Here is a 21664-nt window from a genome sequence, read left to right on the forward strand (position 1 = left end):
TATGTGGTTACAGTGGCACCTTTCAAGGGGTCCGGTCAGAGCCATCAGATCTTGAAGGTGTTGTGTTGGAAGCAGTAAGAATCTGAGCCATTTTGAGAAGAACTTCAAAACATCAGGCAGGTGTTGTGGGGTTGTGTTGTTTTTCTGGTGGACATTGGACAGTACCTACGGAAAGTGCACCAGTGACCTGGCTCTTGTAGAGTGTATGCTTTGATGGGTCAGAACTGTTTTGGTGGCACAAGAGGGATCTGCTCGATATCAGGAATTAGAGGTACTAATGTTATGGCTGATCGCTGTATGTATAAAAGTACAGATGTGCACATGTGTTCAATACATACATACAAGGCAGGTGGTTATGAAGGCAGGATGTGGTAAATCCATACAGTACATTACCTAAAGCATTTTCCTTCCAGAGGTAGAAGCTTTCTTCCTCACGTTTGTCTTTGAAAGCTTATCGGGGGAAAACGAGTGAGCTGATGTGCTGCTTTATCGCTGGACCAGCAGCCACTAGGCTCCAGACGATAAGAGCGGAGGAAGAATCAGCCTGTTCCTTCTTTCCTTCTTTTTTGGTTCTGCCTGACTTCAGCCTCCCTCTGTAATTATGTGTCAGAGCTCTGTTGTGATGTATTACACGGTGCTGTAATCAGACAGCCAAAGATGCAGGAGGAGTGTTTAGGAGATGGGTACGTGTACACACATGTATGAGTGTGTGTCCTTGTATAGCTTATGTCTGTGCAAAAAAAAAAAAAAAAAAAATATATATATATATATATATATATATATATATATATATATATATATATATATATATATATACCCAACAGCCATAACATTAAAACCACTGACAGGTGAAGTAAATTGACAGGTTTACTGATTATCTGGTTCCTGTCAAGGGGTGGGATCTACCTATTGGGCCGGGCGTGAACAGTCAGTTCTTGAATTTGATTGGTGGGAAAGCTTAATGACTTGAGACGGATGGCTCCAAAACATCAGACAGGTCTTGTGGGGTGTTCCCGGTATGCAGTGGTCAGTACCTACCAAGAGGGTCAAGTGTCAGCAGGGACATTCAATTTTCATGGTTAGCTAATACACCATGTGTCCGAATATTTTTGGACACCCTTTTCTTATAAGTGCATTCTGCAACTTTAAGTTGCACTGGTTGCTGACATGGATGTGCAAATGCACACAGACAGTTTGTCTAGTCCCTGTAGGGTAGAAAGTATTGCCAATAGAATAGGACTCTCTTGAGCAGATAAGCATGAACCTATTGGCACCATGCTGCCTAATGCCTGGCATGGGGTTAGACGGGTTTAAAGCCCCCCAGCATTGAGCTGTGGAGCAGTGGAAGAACTGTGCTCTCTGGAATGATGGATGGTGCTTCATCTAGTACTTTTGAGTATGGGCCTGCTCTGGACAGTAGAAACAGTTACTCCAACAAAAGCAGGGTAAACTCTTTATAATACCTTAGTTTTGAAAGAATGAACAGGTGTCCCTATACTTTTGTCCGGTTATTGTACTATAATGTACAGTCATGTTGGACCCTGGACCATCTGTGCTTTAATGCTTTAACCTGCGCCTTTAATATATAAAATATACCAAAAAATTATTATATATTTATATTTATTATTATTATAGTAATTCTTTTTTCTTAATTCTGAAAAAGTAAAAAGTCAGAAATGTCACATTTCAGCAGAAGTCAAAGTGTCTCCCATCAGTTAACAGGCAGTGTAAACCAGCGTCCAGGTTGTCCAATAGGACGGAGCGTTTAAATGGTGTTTTTATCCCGCCGCAAACTCAGGCTGACACCATGTAAATTAGTCATCAGTGAAAATTCACTCCCGCCGCTGAGCTTTCCATTTTGCGTCAGCGCTATTCTTCCCCCTGCTTCCATCTCAGTGCGTGGCCTTTCTCCAGCCTGTCACTGCTGGTTAGGGGAGCTATAGGTGAAGCCCTTGAATAACCCCTCACTAACGTGCACCACCAGAGCCCTGCGTGCGCCTGCTGCTGAAATATTTCACATCTCAGGTGTTCCCAGCGTCCATGAATTATTGCAAGATTGAAGTCAAGACAACATGGAGCAAAGGCTCTATTGTGCTGTTGTTTTAGTAATCACTGCTCCCAGTTTCCAACCCAGTGAAAGGTTTAAGCGAGCCATGAAAGGGCATGGAGGCAGAGAGGGAGCAGATATACACTGAAAAAGAAAACATGGTGCTGAATCGTGGATCGAATTCTCAGATAGGTAGAGATACAGTTTTTAGCAAATACACTAAATAGACAAAAGTATTGGGACACCTGCTCATTCACTGTTTCTTCCTAAATCAAGGATATCAAAAGACTGCTTTCTGCTTTTGTTGGATTAACTGTCTCTACTGTCCAGGGACAGTCCAAGAAGGCTTTCTGCTAGATTTTGGAGCAGCATTGCTGTGAGGATTTGATTACATTCGGCAACAGTGATTGTTAGTGTGTCTAGGACCTTGGATGATCACCACCCTTACCTCATCTCCAAATCCCCAACTCATCCTATCCAGAAGTATTGGATGGAGCACCACCAGTGATCATTTCAGTGAACCCCACAGTTCCACTGCTCCAGAATGTGAGAATTTGCACATTTGTGTCAACTTAAAGAAGCTGAATGTGTTCATTAGAAGGGGTGTCCACAAATATTTGGACGTGTAGTGTAGTTACTCTCACAAAAAATGTCTATAAATCTCTATTTTTGCTATTTTGCGTAATCTTGAATCTGGTAGTTGTTCTTTGCGTTGTATCAGAATGTACATGATGAACAAACCAATCAAATTCTCCAACATGTGTTTCATGTGAATGAAACCTTTTTAACCTGACTTTTATTGAAGGTTAAGATGTTTTTCCCTTCTCCCGTAAAGATCTTTGCATGACAAAGATGATATGCAGGCTAATTAGACATTATTTAAGGACAAATACAATAAAAATAAAAGTGTATATATATATATAAATATATGTATATGATATATCAGAATCATATCAGATATGTAGTTTCCAGATATACATTATATTACATTATATTACATTATATTATATTATACTTGTGCTGGACAGCAAATTACATTATAAATAACACACACACACACACACACACACACATATATATACACATATATATATATGTGTGTGTGTGTGTGTGTGTGTGTGTGTGTGTGTGTGTGTGTAATTCCTTTATATACAGCATATATTTATATTTGAAATATTACCCTTATTTAAAACTGCTTGTTTTCAAATGTGGGGCATACAGTATATTTCATTGTCATCTGCAAAACTTTGTATCTCCAAAAAGCATTTTTATAATTTTATGAGAGAATGAAAAGAAACCTCGTCAGATTTCAAAGGACATCAATGTAACAATATCTTCAGAGCCACTGTGGAGCATTTCTATTGGTCTATTCTTCATGAAGACCACAAGCAATCACAGTAAATGTGTAACACATTTATTTAACAGCATAGAACATCCTCACTGTTGCCCAAAATTCTGATATGGTGTAAAGAACAGCTTTAGATTCAAATTAGGCCTAAAAGTGAAATGTAGGAGGTATATATATATATATATATATATATATATATATATATATATATATATATATATATATATGTATACATTTTTCTTACTCATAATCACTATAATTCATATTTATGTAGATGTTTACTGCATGTATGTACATATATGTATTCACATACCAGCCAGACATATATGCATATGTGTCCAGCATTCACACATATTTACACATGTACAATATATATGTACATATATTTAAAAATACACAGGACTCTGTACAGGGGCCCTCTGTACACATTTACACCACGTAAAAAAATGAAGCCAGGGATTAAATTCAAACACTATTTCTGTCCGAATGTGTATCCATTAAGTAAGCGTGTGTGCCTCTGTTTGGTGTGTAAGGTGAGGCTGTGTGTTGTTGGTGGAATATGTCGGATAGTGCTTTATTTCCAGTGGCAGCGCTGCTCCTAATCCTGCTTTGTAGTGAAATTTTGTGCTGGAGAGAGAGAGAGAGAGAGGAGCCTGCGAACACACGGTTACACAAGCCCCTGCAGAAGCTGAACAGAGCCAATCCTTTTGTGCCGGAGCAGGAGGAGAGACGGGAGGCAGTGTGTGGAGGAGGATTCGCCTGTTTCTGGCCCCAGCTCTGCTTTCTGGGAGGCCCTAAATTATTCAAATTGTTGCAATAGAGTATCTGGCCAAGCGGCTGATTTGCAGTATATTTCGGGTAAGCGTGGATGTCACAGTTTCCCCTCTAGGCTCCTGCGCTGGGAAAAAAATTGGCCTCATGCAAGCCAGGCTCTGTAGTTGGGCGGAGAGAGGAGGCACTGTGAATGAATTCTGAAGGAATGTGGCAAAAAAAGGTGACGTGTGGAATCAGGGAGAAAGCAGGTCCTGCTAAACACCTCAAACCTTCTCTTATTCCAGGAACTTTAGCTACTGTAACTTTTTGCCTTTCACAGACGTCTGTACATACACAGCAGGCCCAGGCCACAGGAGACACTCTTATTGAGTTACATGGGATTGACTCAGTAGGAGCAATGCGTGGGCTTTGCCGCCACCTAGTGGACACTTGTTTCTCCTTCACATGTTCAGCTACAGAGGACAGAGGGCATTTAGAGGGTGCATGAAATGTTTTTGGTTGCATTTTCTGCTCTAGATAAACACACCTACAGACGCCTTTGAGGTGTGAGGTGAGGGCAGGTTATGTTCAAAGCATTTGTACCTTTTTTTTAATGCAGTATATATTTTTTGTCTGTGTCCAGAGCTGGATTTAACCTTGAATCTGGAGCAAATGAAAGGATAGTATTAGCATTTTTATATTAGATCTTAATTTTGAGATTATTATTAAAAACATGCATGATATATACTTGTATAGACTGAATATTTCACTGATTATAATGTTATGTATTTAGTAATCTGGACATTTTATTGCCTATTTAGTAATTTGACAAATCAGATGATTCGGTTAATCTGGTGTAATACAACGTATTTGTGTGGAAATCTAATAGATTTCAGTGATATATATATATATATATATATATGACATATTAGCCTTATAACATTTACCACACTGCCAGTTATCAAATGTAGGGCAAACTGTATATTTCATTTGTATATCAGCATATCTTTGCAGTCACAAAAAAACCTTGTATCTCCAAATAGCAGTTTTACAAGATAAGGAAATATACACTAAATATAGACTATAAACACTCCAGCAGCAGCACTGCTGTGTCTGATCCACTCGTACCACCAGCCCAATACACACTACTAACACACTCGCCACCAGCATGTCGGTCAGAGTCACTGCAGTGCTGGGAATGACTGACCCACCACCCAAATACTACAGTCCGCTCTGTGGTGGTCAGTCCTGTAGGGTGAAAGGAGGCTACTAACAAAGTCTGCAGAGAAGCAGCTGGATACAGTCTGGAATTAGAGAACTACACAGTGCTCCTATATGGTGAGTGGAGTGTAGAAACAAGGAGGTGGTTTTAATGACGTGGCTGATGAATGGACCAATATAAATTAAACAGAAATGACTTCATTCATTGACTTCCATTGAAAAACACCTGTGTTGGGGGGAACCGTCCGTATTTTCCCAACCTCCCCCTACAGGCATACACACTCACACACACCCTCGCTGTCTTGTTGCCCTTTGTAAGCTGTTGTTTCTGTAAACTGAGTCAGAGAGTGTGACATTTTGCTTGGCGTTGGGTTTGAAGTGCAGAACTCTGGAGCTCTGGAGCCTCTTTTGTTTGGGCTTTTTTTTTTTCTACCCAAGCTCTGAACCACACTGCAGCTTAGAACCCAGCAGCAGCCGTTAGAGCTGAACTCCCATACACTGCTGTTACACTGTGTTTCCGAGACGCTCATCAGTGTCCCGCTGTCCTCCCCATAACCCGCAGGTCATGAGTATTATCCTCAAAGGGCCGGTGTGGCTGGTGGTTTTCACCTGAGCCAGGAGGCAGGAGCTCCCCTCCTCTGGCTAATCAAGTGTTCTTTAGGCCCGGAGAACAGTGGAACAGTGGAACAGTGGAACAGTGGCCCTGCGGCAGGCGTGTCCTTGTCATTCTCGCTGGCTTTTTATCTATCGGGAGCGCTCGGGAGACTGACAGTTTAATGAACATTGATTGGCTTTTTATGCCTGCTGTTTCCCTCATTATGGCGATGAGATGGACTTCTGTGGGCCCGGTCTGCCCTTCGAACAGTGTGAATCATTACACAGCTTATCTCAGATACATCTTAATTAAGATGCCCGCTCCAACTCAATATTAAGGACGTAACTAATAGATCTGTTTATCAGGGCGGCGTCTGTGGCTTTGAATTCAGATATGATAAAGCAGTTTGCAGAGCTGTGTACGGAGCAGGCCAGCAACATCATGTCATACATTTACATTTAATGCATTTAGCAGATGCTCTTCTCCACAGCGACTCACAAAAGGGCTTGACTGGTCACTCAGAAAATACTGTTAGCTAGTTTGTAGAGACTACGGTAGTGAGGTGGGACCTCAGTCTGTGTTTGGAGACAGCGAGCGACTCCCAGAGGAAGTTCGTTTCAACACTTGGGTGCCAGGCCAGAAAAAAGCCTGGACGCTTGTCTTCCATGGATCTTAAGGGATGGCGGGTCGAGCCGAGCCGTACTTGAAGCTAAAAGGGCTCTTGGTGCAGATCGGCTGATGGAGAAATGTGTGAATTTGGGCTGCTGTTCTATGGCATGGGATTAGTGTATCGCTGTCACGCCTAGTATCTGTGCAGGATATTTTTGGCTATTTTACTTTTCACATGATTTAAATAGACATATTACTAAATATTCTTCATAGAAATTCTTCAAAATATATAACATAGAAATTCTTCAAAAACAGCTTGGAATAATTACCAAAAAAAAAAAAAAAAAAAAAAAAAAAAAAAAAAATATATATATATATATATATATATATATATATATATATATATATATATATATAAATTCATTAAACAGCAAAAAAATATATATATTAAATAAAATAAATGAATATAAATTAAAAAATTATTTAAAATAATTTTAAAATAAAATAAATAAATAAATGCAATGTATTTAAAAAGTACAATTATTTTGACCATCGCCATCAGGTACGGAGGAGCCGTCTGTTCTTGTCTTTGTAGGCCAGCATCATACAGATACATGTATGAGGTCTGTTCACGCTGGTGACTGCACAAGATACTGTGTATTAATGGCTACGACAGTGTCAGCATTAAGGATACTGATGTTGTACTGAAGTCTGCAATATGCAAATATAAGGACGTGATGTGATTAAGGGATGTTTAAGGTGTCCCTGTTATTATAATGTGCATTATGATGCTGTATGCAGTCCTAGTCGAACGCTTGGACACACCTGGTTCAACATGTGCTGATCATCGTCTTAAAAAACAGACAGTCAGGGTGCCAGGGTGACCATACTTTGGTTTCCAAAGTAAATAAATGAATAAAAATAAAAGGACCTCTGTAGTTAGGACGTTGGGGCATACTGTAGCTACATGGTTTGAGAGGTATTTCCACCCTCACACACACACACACACACACACACACACACACACACACACACACACTACCACGGCTCTACAACTTAGGCCTACTTAACCCCTATCCCCCAGCCACAACATCCTAACTACAGTGGATACCTGTGTGTCCTCAGTGTCCTCTTTTTTGGAAATATGTCCACAGTAGCACTCGGATCGATCAAAGGCTTCTAAGAGCAACTGGATCTTTTTACCAAATAAACTCTTGTTACATCGACTTGCTTTGAAAGTTAGGAAGGCTTTCTTTCTTCTCCTGTAAAGGTGCTGTTCTGGAGATACAAGTTTTTTGTCAGACAGTGCTGATATATAGCCTTACATTTACTAATGGTGTAGTGAAGGCTGCAATATGCAGATCAATCAACAGTGTGAGCGTTTTTCTGTGCTCTATGAGCATCCTGACCAATCACAGACGTTCTTTAGATATGTATATGAATCAAGACCATCCTGCACAAGATACTGTGTATTAATGGCTACGACAGTGTCAGCATTATGAATACTGATGTTGTACTGAAGTCTGCAATATGCAAATATAAAGATGTGATGTGATTATGGGATGATTAAGGTGTCCCTGTTATTATAATGTACATTATGATGCTGTATGCAGTCCTAGTCGAACGCTTGGACACACCTGGTTCAACATGTGCTGATCATCGTCTTAAAAAACAGACAGTCAGGGTGCCAGGGTGACCATACTTTGGTTTCCAAAGTAAATAAATGAATATTTATTTATTTTTAATGTTAATTATGGTGTATTTGAATATGCAAATTAATATGATAATTACACTGTGTAGCTATGATTTAGCTATGCTGTGTCATATATAATATTTAATTAACAGTGCAGTCCTAATACTATAGTTGGTTTATGCATCCCTAGTGAACATTAGCACAGGACCTATTTTAAGTGCAGATGCTGGTCTGTTCGACAGGGGTCAGGGGGACTATTGCCAGCTGATTGCAGCTGCTTCCACAACTGATAATGGAAGAGATCTTCAGATACAGGGAAAAGAGGAGCTTTTTGATTAAGCATTCCATCTATCCTCACATCAATTAGAGGAATGGAATGTCAATTAACTCCCTTTATTTATTGAATTATGTCTCTCCCAGGAGTAACCCCCCCCCCCTCCTCCTTGATGCAGCTCATTTGACTTTCATGAAATGTGTTTCATTCAGGCATGTGATTAGATAAGTTTTGTGTTCATTATTTACACTGGAAGCAAACGCGCAGTTTAATGAATGTACCGCCGCTTCGGAAAGGCTGGGAAAGTGAGATTTTTGGAAGCAGCTACTGTGACTCCAGTCATGTGTATGGAGAAATGTGTGAATTTGGGCTGCTGTTGTAGGTGCAGTGTGAGACTGCAGTGCGTTAGAAGGGCTTTCCTGTTTGTTTTGTTGGTGTCGTTGTCTTTGTGTTTGACGGGGCACTGCACACATTTGTGGGTCATTTATGAACTGTGTGTTTTGAGAGGCAGTAAGCATAATAAGCGTGTATTGAAATAACGTGTGTTATTATGGCGTGGGATTATCACTGTGTAACACTGTCACACCTTGTATCTTTCACTTTTGGAATGATTTCAATAGACCAGTAGAAATTCTCCAAAAACGGCTTGGAATGAAATTGAAAAAAAATTAAAATTAAAAAATATTAAATTTGTTCACAAATAATTGTAAGTTTATTTGGAATTATTTTTTTTATTTGGTTTAAATTAAATGTTAAAAAAAGCTAATTCCATAATCCCATTATTCCATACTACTACTACTACTAACAATAATAATAATAATAATAATAATAATAATGAAAATAATAACATTAATCGAATTAATGTCATTTTTATTGCTATTATTATTTGATTTTATATGATTTTATATGATTTTATGATTTTATGATTATATGATTTTAGGCAGAATTGAGGAGTTTGAGGTGTTGGGGGTCCTCCAGACAGAAATCTGAATAAATGTTTTTCCTAAAATGGCTGTTGGACTTCTGCTGTGTAATTAAGTATATATGATATATATATATTTTTTGAAGAAGTCCTCTCCTCCGAGGCTCTGAGAAGCAGTTACTGCCACTCACACTCACACGCTCATCCCTGCTGGCATGGATCTGTCTGCTGGCATCAGCCTGCTCCTCAGTAACGCTGATGCAGAACTGTTGTGATTTGCTTTCACTCAGAGTTAATAGTGAGATACTGTCTGGAGGTCAGTCTCTCTCTCTCCCTCAGTATGTCTCTCACTCAGTCTCTCTCTCTCCCTCAGTATGTCTCTCACTTTCTCCATCAATCTCTCTCTCAATGTCTCACTCATACCCTCTCTGCCTCGCCTGTCCTGTTCTCTGTCACCCACCAACTCTCTGTTTCTCTCTCTCTCACCCACCAACTCTCTGTTTCTCTCTCTCTCACCCTCTCATTCTCACTGTCTCTCTCACCCTTTCATTCTCACTGTCTCTCTCACCCTCTCATTCTCACTGTCTCTCTCACCCTCTCATTCTCACTGTCTCTCTCACCCTCTCATTCCCTCTGTCTCTCTCACCCTTTCATTCCCTCTGTCTCTCTCACCCTTTCATTCCCTCTGTCTCTCTCACCCTTTCATTCTCACTGTCTCTCTCACCCTCTCATTCTCACTGTCTCTCTCACCCTTTCATTCTCACTGTCTCTCTCACCCTCTCATTCTCACTGTCTCTCTCACCCTTTCATTCCCTCTGTCTCTCTCACCCTCTCATTCTCACTGTCTCTCTCACCCTCTCATTCTCACTGTCTCTCTCACCCTTTCATTCCCTCTGTCTCTCTCACCCTCTCATTCCCTCTGTCTCTCTCACCCTCTCATTCTCACTGTCTCTCTCACCCTCTCATTCCCTCTGTCTCTCTCACCCTTTCATTCTCACTGTCTCTCTCACCCTCTCATTCTCACTGTCTCTCTCACCCTTTCATTCCCTCTGTCTCTCTCACCCTCTCATTCTCACTGTCTCTCTCACCCTCTCATTCTCACTGTCTCTCTCACCCTTTCATTCCCTCTGTCTCTCTCACCCTCTCATTCCCTCTGTCTCTCTCACCCTCTCATTCTCACTGTCTCTCTCACCCTCTCATTCTCACTGTCTCTCTCACCCTCTCATTCCCTCTGTCTCTCTCACCCTCTCATTCTCACTGTCTCTCTCACCCTCTCATTCCCTCTGTCTCTCTCACCCTTTCATTCTCACTGTCTCTCTCACCCTCTCATTCCCTCTGTCTCTCTCACCCTTTCATTCTCTCTGTCTCTCTCACCCCTCCCTTGGTCTCATTCCCTTTCTCTCTCTCTCTCTCTCTGTCTCTCTCTCTCTCTCTCTCTCTCTTTCTCTCTCTCTCTCTCTCTCTCTGTCTCTCTCTCTCTCTCTCTCCCTCCCCTCTGCAGACAGTGCTGCTTCCTGCTCTGTGTGGTGATCAGGGTGTAAAATTAGAATTGGCGAGGCCCCAGGGACGACTGAAAAGCAACTAATCGCACATAATAACATATTGATCGGGGTGTAATTGTAGACTTTGTCAGCGGTTTGTTTGCTTCAATATGGAGGGCGGGCGTTTTTCAGATGGAGTTTTCACAGCTGTGAGGACTAAATGAATATTTGTCTCTGCTGCCTCCATTCTGCTTTGTGACAAGTGTACAACTGCATTTACTGCTATATGTGTGTGTGTATTTGTGTGTTTGTGTGTGTTCAATATAGTTCTATTACACTCCCTTTATTTACTTTATTCAATCACTTTCATTCAGTGACTGAAATTATGGGTACATTTTCAATACATGCGATTGCTTCAGTCTTCTTGTGCTTTTGACTGATGAAGGAATCAGTTCTGTGATTTGTTTTGCTCAGACCGTCACAAACACCTCAGTACACTCTTCAGAAACCTTATTGGACACACCCTGGATTGTGGATGGGGGACATGGTCACAGTTTAAGGCGAGAGACCTTGAAGCAACGTTATGGAGCAGTTTTACCTTAAAACAGCAGCTTCAGAATCATGCTGAAGCTCCACTGACTGTAACAGGGAGAGCGGCGTCTCCGTCATTCCCACTCCAGGCCGAAACTGCCGCTGCTACTGCACTACTCCACCACTTCAGTCCACATGCTTCTTTACCTTCAGAAGCTGCTTCTGTTTCTCTTAGCTTCTCCACAAATTCATGTGTACAGCTGTCCAAATGCAGTATGTGCAAATGCATTGTTTAATGGCAATGTAGCTGGGTGTATTGGCTAAGGTACATACCCCATATTATCAAAAGTATTTACTCACCCATTCAAAAAGTTGAATTCCGGTGTCCCAATCAATTCTATGGCCACAGGTGTATAAAACCAAGCACCTAGGCATGCAGACTGCTTCTGCAAACATTAGTGAAAGAATGGGTCGCTCCCAGGAGCTCAGTGCATTCCAGCATAGTACCGTGATTATAGCAACTATAGGTCACCAACTTTCTGCAGAGTCATTCGCTACAGACCATACTTCAGGTGGCCTTCAGATTAGCTCAGGAACGGTGCGTCGAGAGCTTCATGGAATGAGCACACTGCCACTGGACTGTTCTGTGGAGTAACGTGCTCATGCTCATGTAATCATGCTTCTCCATCTGGCAGTCCGATAGACGAGTCTGGGTTTGCCGGTTGCCAGGAGAACGGTACTTGTCTGACTGCATTGTGCCAAGTGTAAAGTTTGGTGGAGGGGGGATTATGGTGTGGGGTTGTTTTTTTCAGGAGTTGGGATCAACCCCTTAGTTCTAGTGAAAGGATTTTTAATGTTCATATGCCTGCAAAGACAAGTGAGCGAATACTTTTGCCAATATTTTGTCCCTCGAAGCTAATGACTAGGTGCTATAATTATTAGCCTAAATGAATTTCTGTGCACTTTTTATCTCACAGAAAAAAGCTGTAATGGTTAAAACGCTTCATTTTTTTTTTACTGGGTTTATTAGCTAAACCACCAAGGCATTAGCACTAGTTTATCTTGAATGTCAGCAAGCTTATTAGCTAAATTAGTTTACAGATACTCCCAAAAATAGATTTAATAAAACAAACCGTCATGCTCATTGTTATAAAATGACAAAATAAAAAAAATATAGAAGAAATATTGGCACTATTTATCTGAAATTAATTACATTAGATTAGTCAACAGCTAAAGCTCAACTTGAAAACAGGCTTTCTTGGCGTGTAGAGTTTAATAAACAGTGCTGAAGCTGACAGGTTCATGGGAAATGTAAGGTCTACAAGAATTGTCCAGATGGAGGAATCTCAGCATGCAGGTGTTTATGTAAATATTAGAATAGGAGATAACTAAGTGAGTGCTCATGGATGATGGAGGATTCCATGGATGGAGGTCCAATTTTATTGTTTATCTGTTTATATTTTCATGCTAATTGCTCAGTTAATCATTCAAATAATTGAGTAATTACTTGATTACTAATATAAACTGTACCAACAGCCCTATTGCTTGCATTATACCTGGTACATGGCTGCATTTTAGCGGTGTGGAGGACGGTTTTCCATTTTCCTTGAGAATCACATGCAGCTAAATGTGTGCAGTGAAACATATAATGTGTTTTGTGTGTGTGTGTGTGTGTGTGTGTATGTTCACTTCAAACACACTTGTTCTCATCATGCAAGAGGACCATAAAAAATTTCTAATTAGATCCGGTCTGTATGTGTGTGTATGTGTGAGTGTGTGTGAGTGTTATCCCAGAATGGCGCTCTCTCTTGCTCCCCGGTCTCTTTTCCTCACCTCTCCACTTACAACTTCCACAAAAAGCCCCTCACAGACTCTGTAGCGTAGCTTTGATCTGTGTCTCCTTTGTCTGCTATTTTTATTCACTCCTGCCCCCTCCCAGCGCTGCCGAGTCACAGCGGACATTTCATGCCCGGCTGCTCTGCGTAATACGTTCCTACGAAGCGTTTCAGAGCTCTCTGGGTGTGGAAGGACAGGTACGGCGCTCAATCCAGAGAACCTTTACCCTCTCCTGCCCTGGCTCAATCAGGCCCGGGCGGCGTGTGCCAGCATGCAGATGGAATGTGGTTCAAACAGCGGATCAGATCTGATCCCTCACCTGTCGAGGCCTTTAATAGGCAGCAGCGTGGGTTCAGGACGGAGCTCAGGCACATGACAGGGGCACGATGCCCTCTTTGCTGAAGTGCAGGAGTACGTGACTAGTGTAATGTCACGTCAAAGACACAGTGACTGAGTTTTAAACCATCTTATGTTCAAAGACAGTCAGAAAACTGCTGTGCTACAAGATCGTGACCACTAGTTGCCACTTATACATTAAAATATCAATATCATACAGAAGAAGTACACAGAATGTGTGGTGGCTCAGCAGTTAGTGCGCCGGGATATCGATAACGGGGTTGTGGGTTTGATTCCCGGGCTCGGCAAGCTGCCACTGTTGGGCCCTTGAGCAAGGCCCTTTACCCTCTCTGCTCCCCGGGCGCTGGAGTTGGGTGCCCACCGCTCTGGGTGTGTGTGTACTCACTGCCCCTAGCTCACTAGTGTGTGTGTATGTGTGTTTGTGTTCACTATCACAGATGGGTCAAATGCGGAGGACACATTTCGCTGTACAAATACGTGCATCTTTAGAATATCAGAATATTAGGACCATCTACCTGGTTGTGCGAGTAAACCACCCTTGGTCTGAATTCACCTCGGAATAGACTATATTAGTTGACTGAGGGTATTCCTTATAGAGGGTAACTGTTCCATGGTGGCATGTCGATTGCCCTGTACCACTCTAGGCTGATCAGATGATCATTAGTGACTAATAAATGTACTAACCTCTGCTGAACAGACCTCTGCTGAAGCTGACAGGTAGAAGACCCAGCAACTGTCCTGAGCTTTTTTGAAGAACTAATAAACCCCCCACCCCTTCCCTCCTTCTCTCTTCTCCATCCACAGAGGCGTCCATCCTCAGCTATGACGGCAGTATGTACATGAAGGTGGTGATGCCCACGGTCATGCACACAGAGGCGGAGGACGTCTCCCTGCGCTTCATGTCCCAGAGAGCTTACGGCCTGCTGATGGCCACCACCTCGCGCGACTCGGCCGACACGCTGCGGCTGGAGCTGGACGGCAGCCGCGTCAAGCTGACGGTCAACCTAGGTATCGTATACAAGCCCCTCCTCCTTCAGGATGCAGTGTCTCCTCTCTCTCTTTCTCTCTCTCTCTCTCTCTCTCTCTCTCTCTCTCTCTCTCTTTCTGTCGCTCTCTCTCTCTCTTTCTATCTGTACTTCATTCTCTTCCTTTTCCCCCTCATGCCACCATCACACCGCATCATCAGTAAAGACTAAACAGGAGGTGTTTCTGTAACTGTTACTTGTCTTAAATGCATGGATTTCCAGACTAAGACTAACTGCATTCATTGGATATTTGAAGGATTTGATGTGACAGATTTTTTTGGTTGTTTTTTTTTAGTGCAGCATTTTTCTTTTTTTCACATTTCATGAACCTAACTCGAACGCTGACCTACTAATTAACATGTTCGGCCCATCTTTTGAACCTTTTAGACCTTGGTCATTTTCATGGTTGTGAAGAACCACAGTATTTTTTGAGACAGTCACACCACTCGTCGACTTCGGCCAAACGTAGAGATTAATCATCCTTTATATGACGATTTTAATGGTGAATTTTATACACTACTCACATCATAAGTGTTGTGACTTTCTAATTCTCAATGTAACACTAATTAATTTTTCTCTTTTTTTCAAAGTCAGTAATTCAGTATTTCTCTTCTCATAAGTCTTGGTTTCCGTCTCCCATCTGGTTCCAGTTGTATTTTGTTGTCTTCTGTTGGTTGGTATTCTTAATTTCCCCTCCTTTAAACCTGTCTCTTCTTTAAAGCATCCCTAGTTCTCAGATACACATTCTCCATGCTTTGTCAAAAGATGGTATTCACCCCTTCAAAGGCCTTTAGCCTGCGGCCCGGTCGGCAAACAGCCCGATAACAGAGCGCTCAGTCTGACCTGCAGCTGGTAGCACGTCACCGTCCTCGTCGTTTACCACTTTTACCCAAAATCAGTGCCCGCCGAATACCCTTCAATAGCCTTTAGCTTGTCCAGCAGTGCTTAAGTCCAGCCATACATTCTCATATCTACAGTAGATACAAGACTGAGTCTGATTTTGCCTCGTTTTGTTAAAAAATACGCTCCAAGCTGGACTGGAGATCTTTCCCTTTTACCGTCCTTCTACTCTCGAATTACCCAAGCACTGAAATATAACACATGCACATCCATTACTGCAGTCCTTCCAAATTCACGTCAGGATCCAGCTGAACACCCTAAGCAGATTTAAAAGTGCAGCTGTTTGTTAACACCTGTAGCTTCAGTCGCTCTACGTAAGAAGTAAAGTTGACTCTCCTAGCGTCGTGCCGCGTCACGTCGGCTCACTCTGGTAGCTGCAGTAGGAGGTACAGTGGCCACTGCATGGTGCTGGTGCTAATTGGATCGAGGCTGTTTGCTCCCACTTTTCTGTTGCGGTTGACGACACATGAACAAATCCAGCCAGACGGAGCCCAACCCAGATCATTATAAGAGGCCCATGAGCGCACATCACAGGCTGAAAACATCCACCTGGATAAAACTATCACTTCCAGGTTCCTTTGGAGAACTTAGGCCATGCTGCCTTCTCAGGAACAAGAGCTATGAAGAAAGCTCCCAGCTTCACTCTCCTCAGGTTTGATGCTCCCAAAACAATAGAGGAAGAATTTTTTCAGGACTGTTAAAGAGCAAACAGGATGCCAGAGCTATCAGAGCGGCATTGCCCCTGCACCATCTTCTTGCTAAATATCAGACATATGAATTAATAGCCTGTTTAGTCAACAAGTTGGTGTGATGACTCCGGGGCAAGAGTTAAACCAGTAGATTCAGAGAATTGAAGGAAGAATACAGATCTGGGTTGGAGATTCTGTGTGGTTGGTCAACTACAAGTGGCCATTTTATGAAGCTAGCATTTAGCAAACGCAGAGCGTTCACACTCTGCTTAATAAATCGAATTGGGTTTAAAAGTGAATTATAGCTTTTAAAGGTAAGGACAGTAAATCTTCATGAATTCCTGCAAAATTAATTGTAGAATTCACTTGATTCCATTCATTCACAATTTCAGACATGTTTGCCTAATGGTAGTAGACATACAGTACAAGATCACCAATTTGCATATATCTATATATTAATAAAAAGGTGTAAAATGGCCGCGTCTCTGCATGTGGACGTCCCCGGAAGGGTGGAATTATTGTTTTTGGATGTCTGCAGCTGTAACCTTGAAGGATGCAATTTCATCTGTCATTTATTCTTCCCCATCTAGACTGTATCAGGATTAACTGTAACTCCAGTAAGTTAACACTCAAGTTTCATTTTGTTTCTAATGATTCTCTTGTTGAAAGGAAATGTATTGAGTGTCTTTGCTCTTTCCTTTAGTGCAAGAGTTTGCACTTGTTCAAAAGGTTGGATGATGAGTCTAAGGTCGCTGATGCTAATGCATTTTAGTGGTGACTTAATAATCGTGCTGTTTTGCTTATTCTATGAAAAGAAACAACTGATATCATAATAAACAATAATATATAAATAAATAAATTGTGCACAAAAGTGCTTGCAGTTATCCCAGCTTATTCCAGGGCCAAGAGGTACATAAGCAGTTGCCTAGGTAGGGAGCCACATCTCCAAGTCATAATATTATTATTATTTTTTATTCATTTATTTATTTGTTTATTTATTCTATGAGACAGAATAATAGAGTAGATATTATATAACAGCTTTGGTTCAGTATGCAAAGGGCACTTTAAAATACACCGCAAAATTTAATTGATTTTATATATATATTTGGGGGGGGGGGGGGTTAAAATGCTGGTTAGGTGGCCATACATTGTTCAGACATTAGTATTTAGTATATTTCCTGTAATTAATTACATGGTATCTACACAGTACTGAAAAAGAAATGCTGAATTTGATGAAACTCCAATAATTACAGCTATAGCTTGTGTGTGTATACATCAGTGCATGCAAATTTGTACATGTGTATATACATATATATAATGATTACTCCTGCATGCTGAATATGGATATTTGTAAGTAATATTTGTGTTTAGGACTAAAGTCCTAAAGTCAGATTATGAAGTCACCACTTACTTTAACTGTTATATACATATGTGCATAATTCCTCTTGTAAACAGAGCTTTCAGTATTTATTATAGACGGATTTAATGTTATATATAAATTATGAGATGCCCTGGCTTATTACTGGACACCTGATTGAAAAATACTTATTTTTACCAATTCAATTATTATAGGAGCACATTGAGGCCATTGAGCACATATTTTTAATTATACGAAATAAACAAAACAATGAAAATTGGGGAATTCATGAATTGCTCTGTCATCAAATTCAGTGTGAGTTCAAGTTTAGTTCAAGCTCTGTTTCCAGAGGAAATGCCAAGTGTTCACTCAGCAGGCTCGGTTTGCGTCAGGCCTGTTATCTGTTCTAGATGTGTGTGTTTCTTTCTTTGTGCTTAGTGTATCACAAAGAAACAGCTGTTTACGTAGAGGACAATCAACTGCTTTTACTCATAAACTGGCTTTGGGTACCCTCACTGAAGATGCTACACTTACCTCATGTAGACTGAACGCAAGATGCAGGTGTTTTCTGCAACATACACTTTCAGAAATACAGGTGCTACAAAGGGTTCTTTGAGCGATGGCATAAAAGAACCACTTTTGCTTCTATTAAGAATCATTTTTGTAAAAGAGATTCAATGAACTTAATGAACTTTCACTTGATGTGAAGGTTCTTCACCAAACTCCCTCTCACACTCAGCCATATATAAACCCTCAGTCTTCGCACCCTCCGCCTCCCCGTCCCCCCCTTTTCACCTTTTTCTCACCTCCAGCGGGGGGCCTTCAGCTTTACACATCCACCTAGAAGCAGCACTGAACTCCAGCCCAAAAGCCCACTGAGTTCACCCCACCATTACAGACATTTAAGGCATGGGACATACTGGCAAACGGGTCTTTTTTCGGAATCAAAAGTGGACGGGGTTCCTCTATAACATTACTCAAGGAACCTTTCGTAGGCTGTTTAGAGTGTACGGCACCGCACTCTCAAAAGTCTGAGGACACCCTACAGAACCCTGCTGTTCTCTCAGTTCCAGTCAAAACAGCTGTTAGATATTCTTTTATTCCATTTTTCAGGATCAGGAAAAAGGAGGAACGTTTATTTAACAGACCATTTAACAGAATCCTCAACGTCTAACTCTAACATCAGACCTTTGAGTGTTTAGCGCTCCACCTTTACTTTCACTACAGCCTCCATTCTTCTCAGGAGACTCACTCCGCAGAGCTCTGTAGGAGATGTTTCCACACCCCCAAAGCCCAGTTTTAGAAGTTGGAGCATTTCTGCCTTTGTTCGATGATGTTAAGGTCTGGACTCTGGACTGGTCAGTGATTAGATCGTATGTCCTTTGTTTTTGTAGTTCTTCTGTTGGCTTTTCTCAGTGGGAGCTTCTTGATCAGCTCCATGTCAGTTTTAGACCCACAGTGTTGAGTGGATTTCTCACAGTGGGAGGATGGACACCAACACCTGTAGATGTTTTCTTGACCTTTTCTTGAAGATGGAAGCTTTAAGTGCTGTTTTGAATCGGTGGCCTTGGTCTATCAGATTTTTCATGGTTATGAGTCCAAATTTCTGTAGATCTGGAACTTTTGGAAAGTCACTTTTGCTGTTCCAGTGCCAGTGGAGTATCTTATCTGCTTAACTAAGCTCTTCAGAAACATCTCCTGAACTCCATGACTGTTTTGACTGGAAATACAGTGGATCAGGGTGGTCTCTGGCTTTTAAACAGTACTATACATTATAGGAATCAATTCATTTTGAAATCAATTATTCAACTACTTTACCGGACACTAGATTCATATCACAGCAACTTTTCCATCAGCAGACTTTAGTTTTTACTACATTGTTCAGTAAAAGAAATGGTTGTGTTTTGGTTGTGTCAGTCAGAGAGTGAAAGCTTGTGACAGCGGGAACACAAGTAGAGATCAGGAGAGCATGTGCATCAGGGTGTACTAATCTGTAAATAGCTTGTATGACTTATGGAAATTCATATCAGTGTAATTGAGGTCTGTTAGTGAGCTGTGTGTGTTTACGCTGTCCATAATTTGGCGGCCACTGGGATGTCATCATAAACTGTCTCCATCCATCACGGGGCGCAAGCGCTGGATAGCTTGTCACATCCGCAGCCGCCGCCATTCTAGATTAGTCTCGCGTCCTTTACCTCCGTCAGCTCCTAATTTCCACCTTTCAGATCAATGTAATTCCACCGCTGCTGTGATGGACTGTCTTTTAATCAGGTTAATTAATCGTGCCCCAACCCCGACCACGCCTCCCCTGTGCTTTTAGGCGACACTTTATTTGAAGGCTCTGTACTTAAGGACTTTCTAAAACATGCTGCATCTGCATAGAGTAACATGTTTATAAAGCTATACGGATGTTTTAATGAGGTAAATGACACTGCATTGGGATAAGTGGGCTTAAACTAAAGACTAATACCTTATTGACGGGCAATATAATGACCACCCCTGGTTTGGAATGAGCTTAGCCTATTATCAGCTCCACTCACCATATAGGAGAACTGTGTAGTTTATAATTCCAGACTCAGGCCTGTCTGCTTCTCTGCATACTCTGTTATTGGCCTCCTTTTACCCTGTTCTTATAGAACTACACAGTGTTCCTACATGGTCAGTGGAGCTGATAGAATGGGCCAAGTTCATTCCAAACCAGGGGTGGTAATAATACTTTAATACGACTGTGTAAAAGCCCATTATGATGACTGACGTAAACCAACATAAACATTAGATGTCTTAAAGGCTGCTTATGTCAATTCTGAAGTCACTTCACTTCAGAAGGTGCTCTAACCCCTGTTGGAACATGCCTTCAAAAGTCTTCCTATAGGTTTATATAGGCTTATGTAGCTACTAATTGCATTATTAGTTGAAAAAAGGCACAATAAACACTTTACCACTCTGTTACAAAAATTATTGAGCCTTATTTATTATCTGTACATTAACTCTACATGTTAGTATTACTGGCAGCACTTTCATTTTTGTGGTTCTAGATAGTTCCAAGTCTATTCCTCCATATGTGTTTATTGCAACATTTTTATCTTGATTATGTCAGTTTGATGATGTCTATTAGACACTAACATAATTTTTGGTTGTTAAAAAGGGTTAAACCAACATCTGCACAGCTTGCCTGTGGTGTGATGGATATTTTAGGTGCTACAAGTGCTACTCTTTACTAAACAGGACATTATTCCAACTAATTATGCAATGTTTAGATTGAGAAGAGGTGGTACAGCACAGTGATTGTCTTGTTGGATGTTTGGAAAATGAGTTGCAAAGCAGATAGCAGTTAATGACTGGCCAAAAGGAGTGATTGCATTTGGACGTGGCCAAAGACCACAGTAGCTGAATCTGCACTTGTATGGAGGCGTACGGTCATACAGGTCTACCAGCAGTGGCAAATGTTTTTTCCTGAGAATTGTGTGAAATACAAAACCGTCAGCATGTTTTATGGCTTGTGAATGAAAATCGCTTCACTTCCAGACAAGAACTGCTTCTATAAATCAGCGCAGATCCTTCACCACTAATTTCTGAAGGAACACGCAGCAGGGAGCTGCATACCATCAGCATATGAAGCAGAGTGGCTAGCACAGGGCCTTTGCTCACTTCTGCTCAAGAATCACGAGAATAAGGAGACTGTCCTGTAGACTGGGATTTCTGCCACTGCTGGTAGACCTGTATGATCGTAAGCTTCCATACACCTACAGGTATTTATGGCCCGGTCATCCTTGTGCTTGTGTTCATTAACTCAAGTAGAAATACAGCATGGATGATCAATAAATGGGGTTGTTAACGAGACCTCTGCCTAATAAGTCGTATCACCTGTGAACAGTGCTACATAAATGTCTATGTTTAAATGAATGTCCCTTTAGTTTAAGGTCCTATAGGTTAATACAATGTCATTAACATGTTCTAATGTCTCAAAGGAAGCGGCCATCAAATAAGAAGTATAAAAAGGACCTGAACTATGACTGAGTAGTACTT

General features: G+C 41.3%; 1 protein-coding gene across 14 annotated transcripts in view; it reads left to right on the plus strand.

The window, feature by feature from the left end:
• The window catches only part of nrxn3a (neurexin 3a), a 472173-nt gene that overhangs the window by 154584 nt on the left and 295925 nt on the right, over positions 1–21664 (plus strand). For 12 of the 14 annotated variants that reach the window (XR_011980513.1, XR_011980514.1, XR_011980515.1 and 9 more), the window contains exons 10-11: positions 14472–14675; positions 16872–16898. Coding sequence is in view for 11 of the 14 variants with exons in the window: in XM_072689054.1 (XP_072545155.1) it covers positions 14472–14675; positions 16872–16898 (231 nt within the window). In the remaining 3 variants the exon portion in view is untranslated. The remainder of the gene's footprint in view (positions 1–14471; positions 14676–16871; positions 16899–21664) is intronic. The other 2 variants (XM_072689051.1, XM_072689053.1) reach the window with 1 other exon arrangement.

This window comes from Salminus brasiliensis, chromosome 10 (assembly GCF_030463535.1).
Source record: "Salminus brasiliensis chromosome 10, fSalBra1.hap2, whole genome shotgun sequence".
Classification (NCBI taxonomy): domain Eukaryota; kingdom Metazoa; phylum Chordata; class Actinopteri; order Characiformes; family Bryconidae; genus Salminus; species Salminus brasiliensis.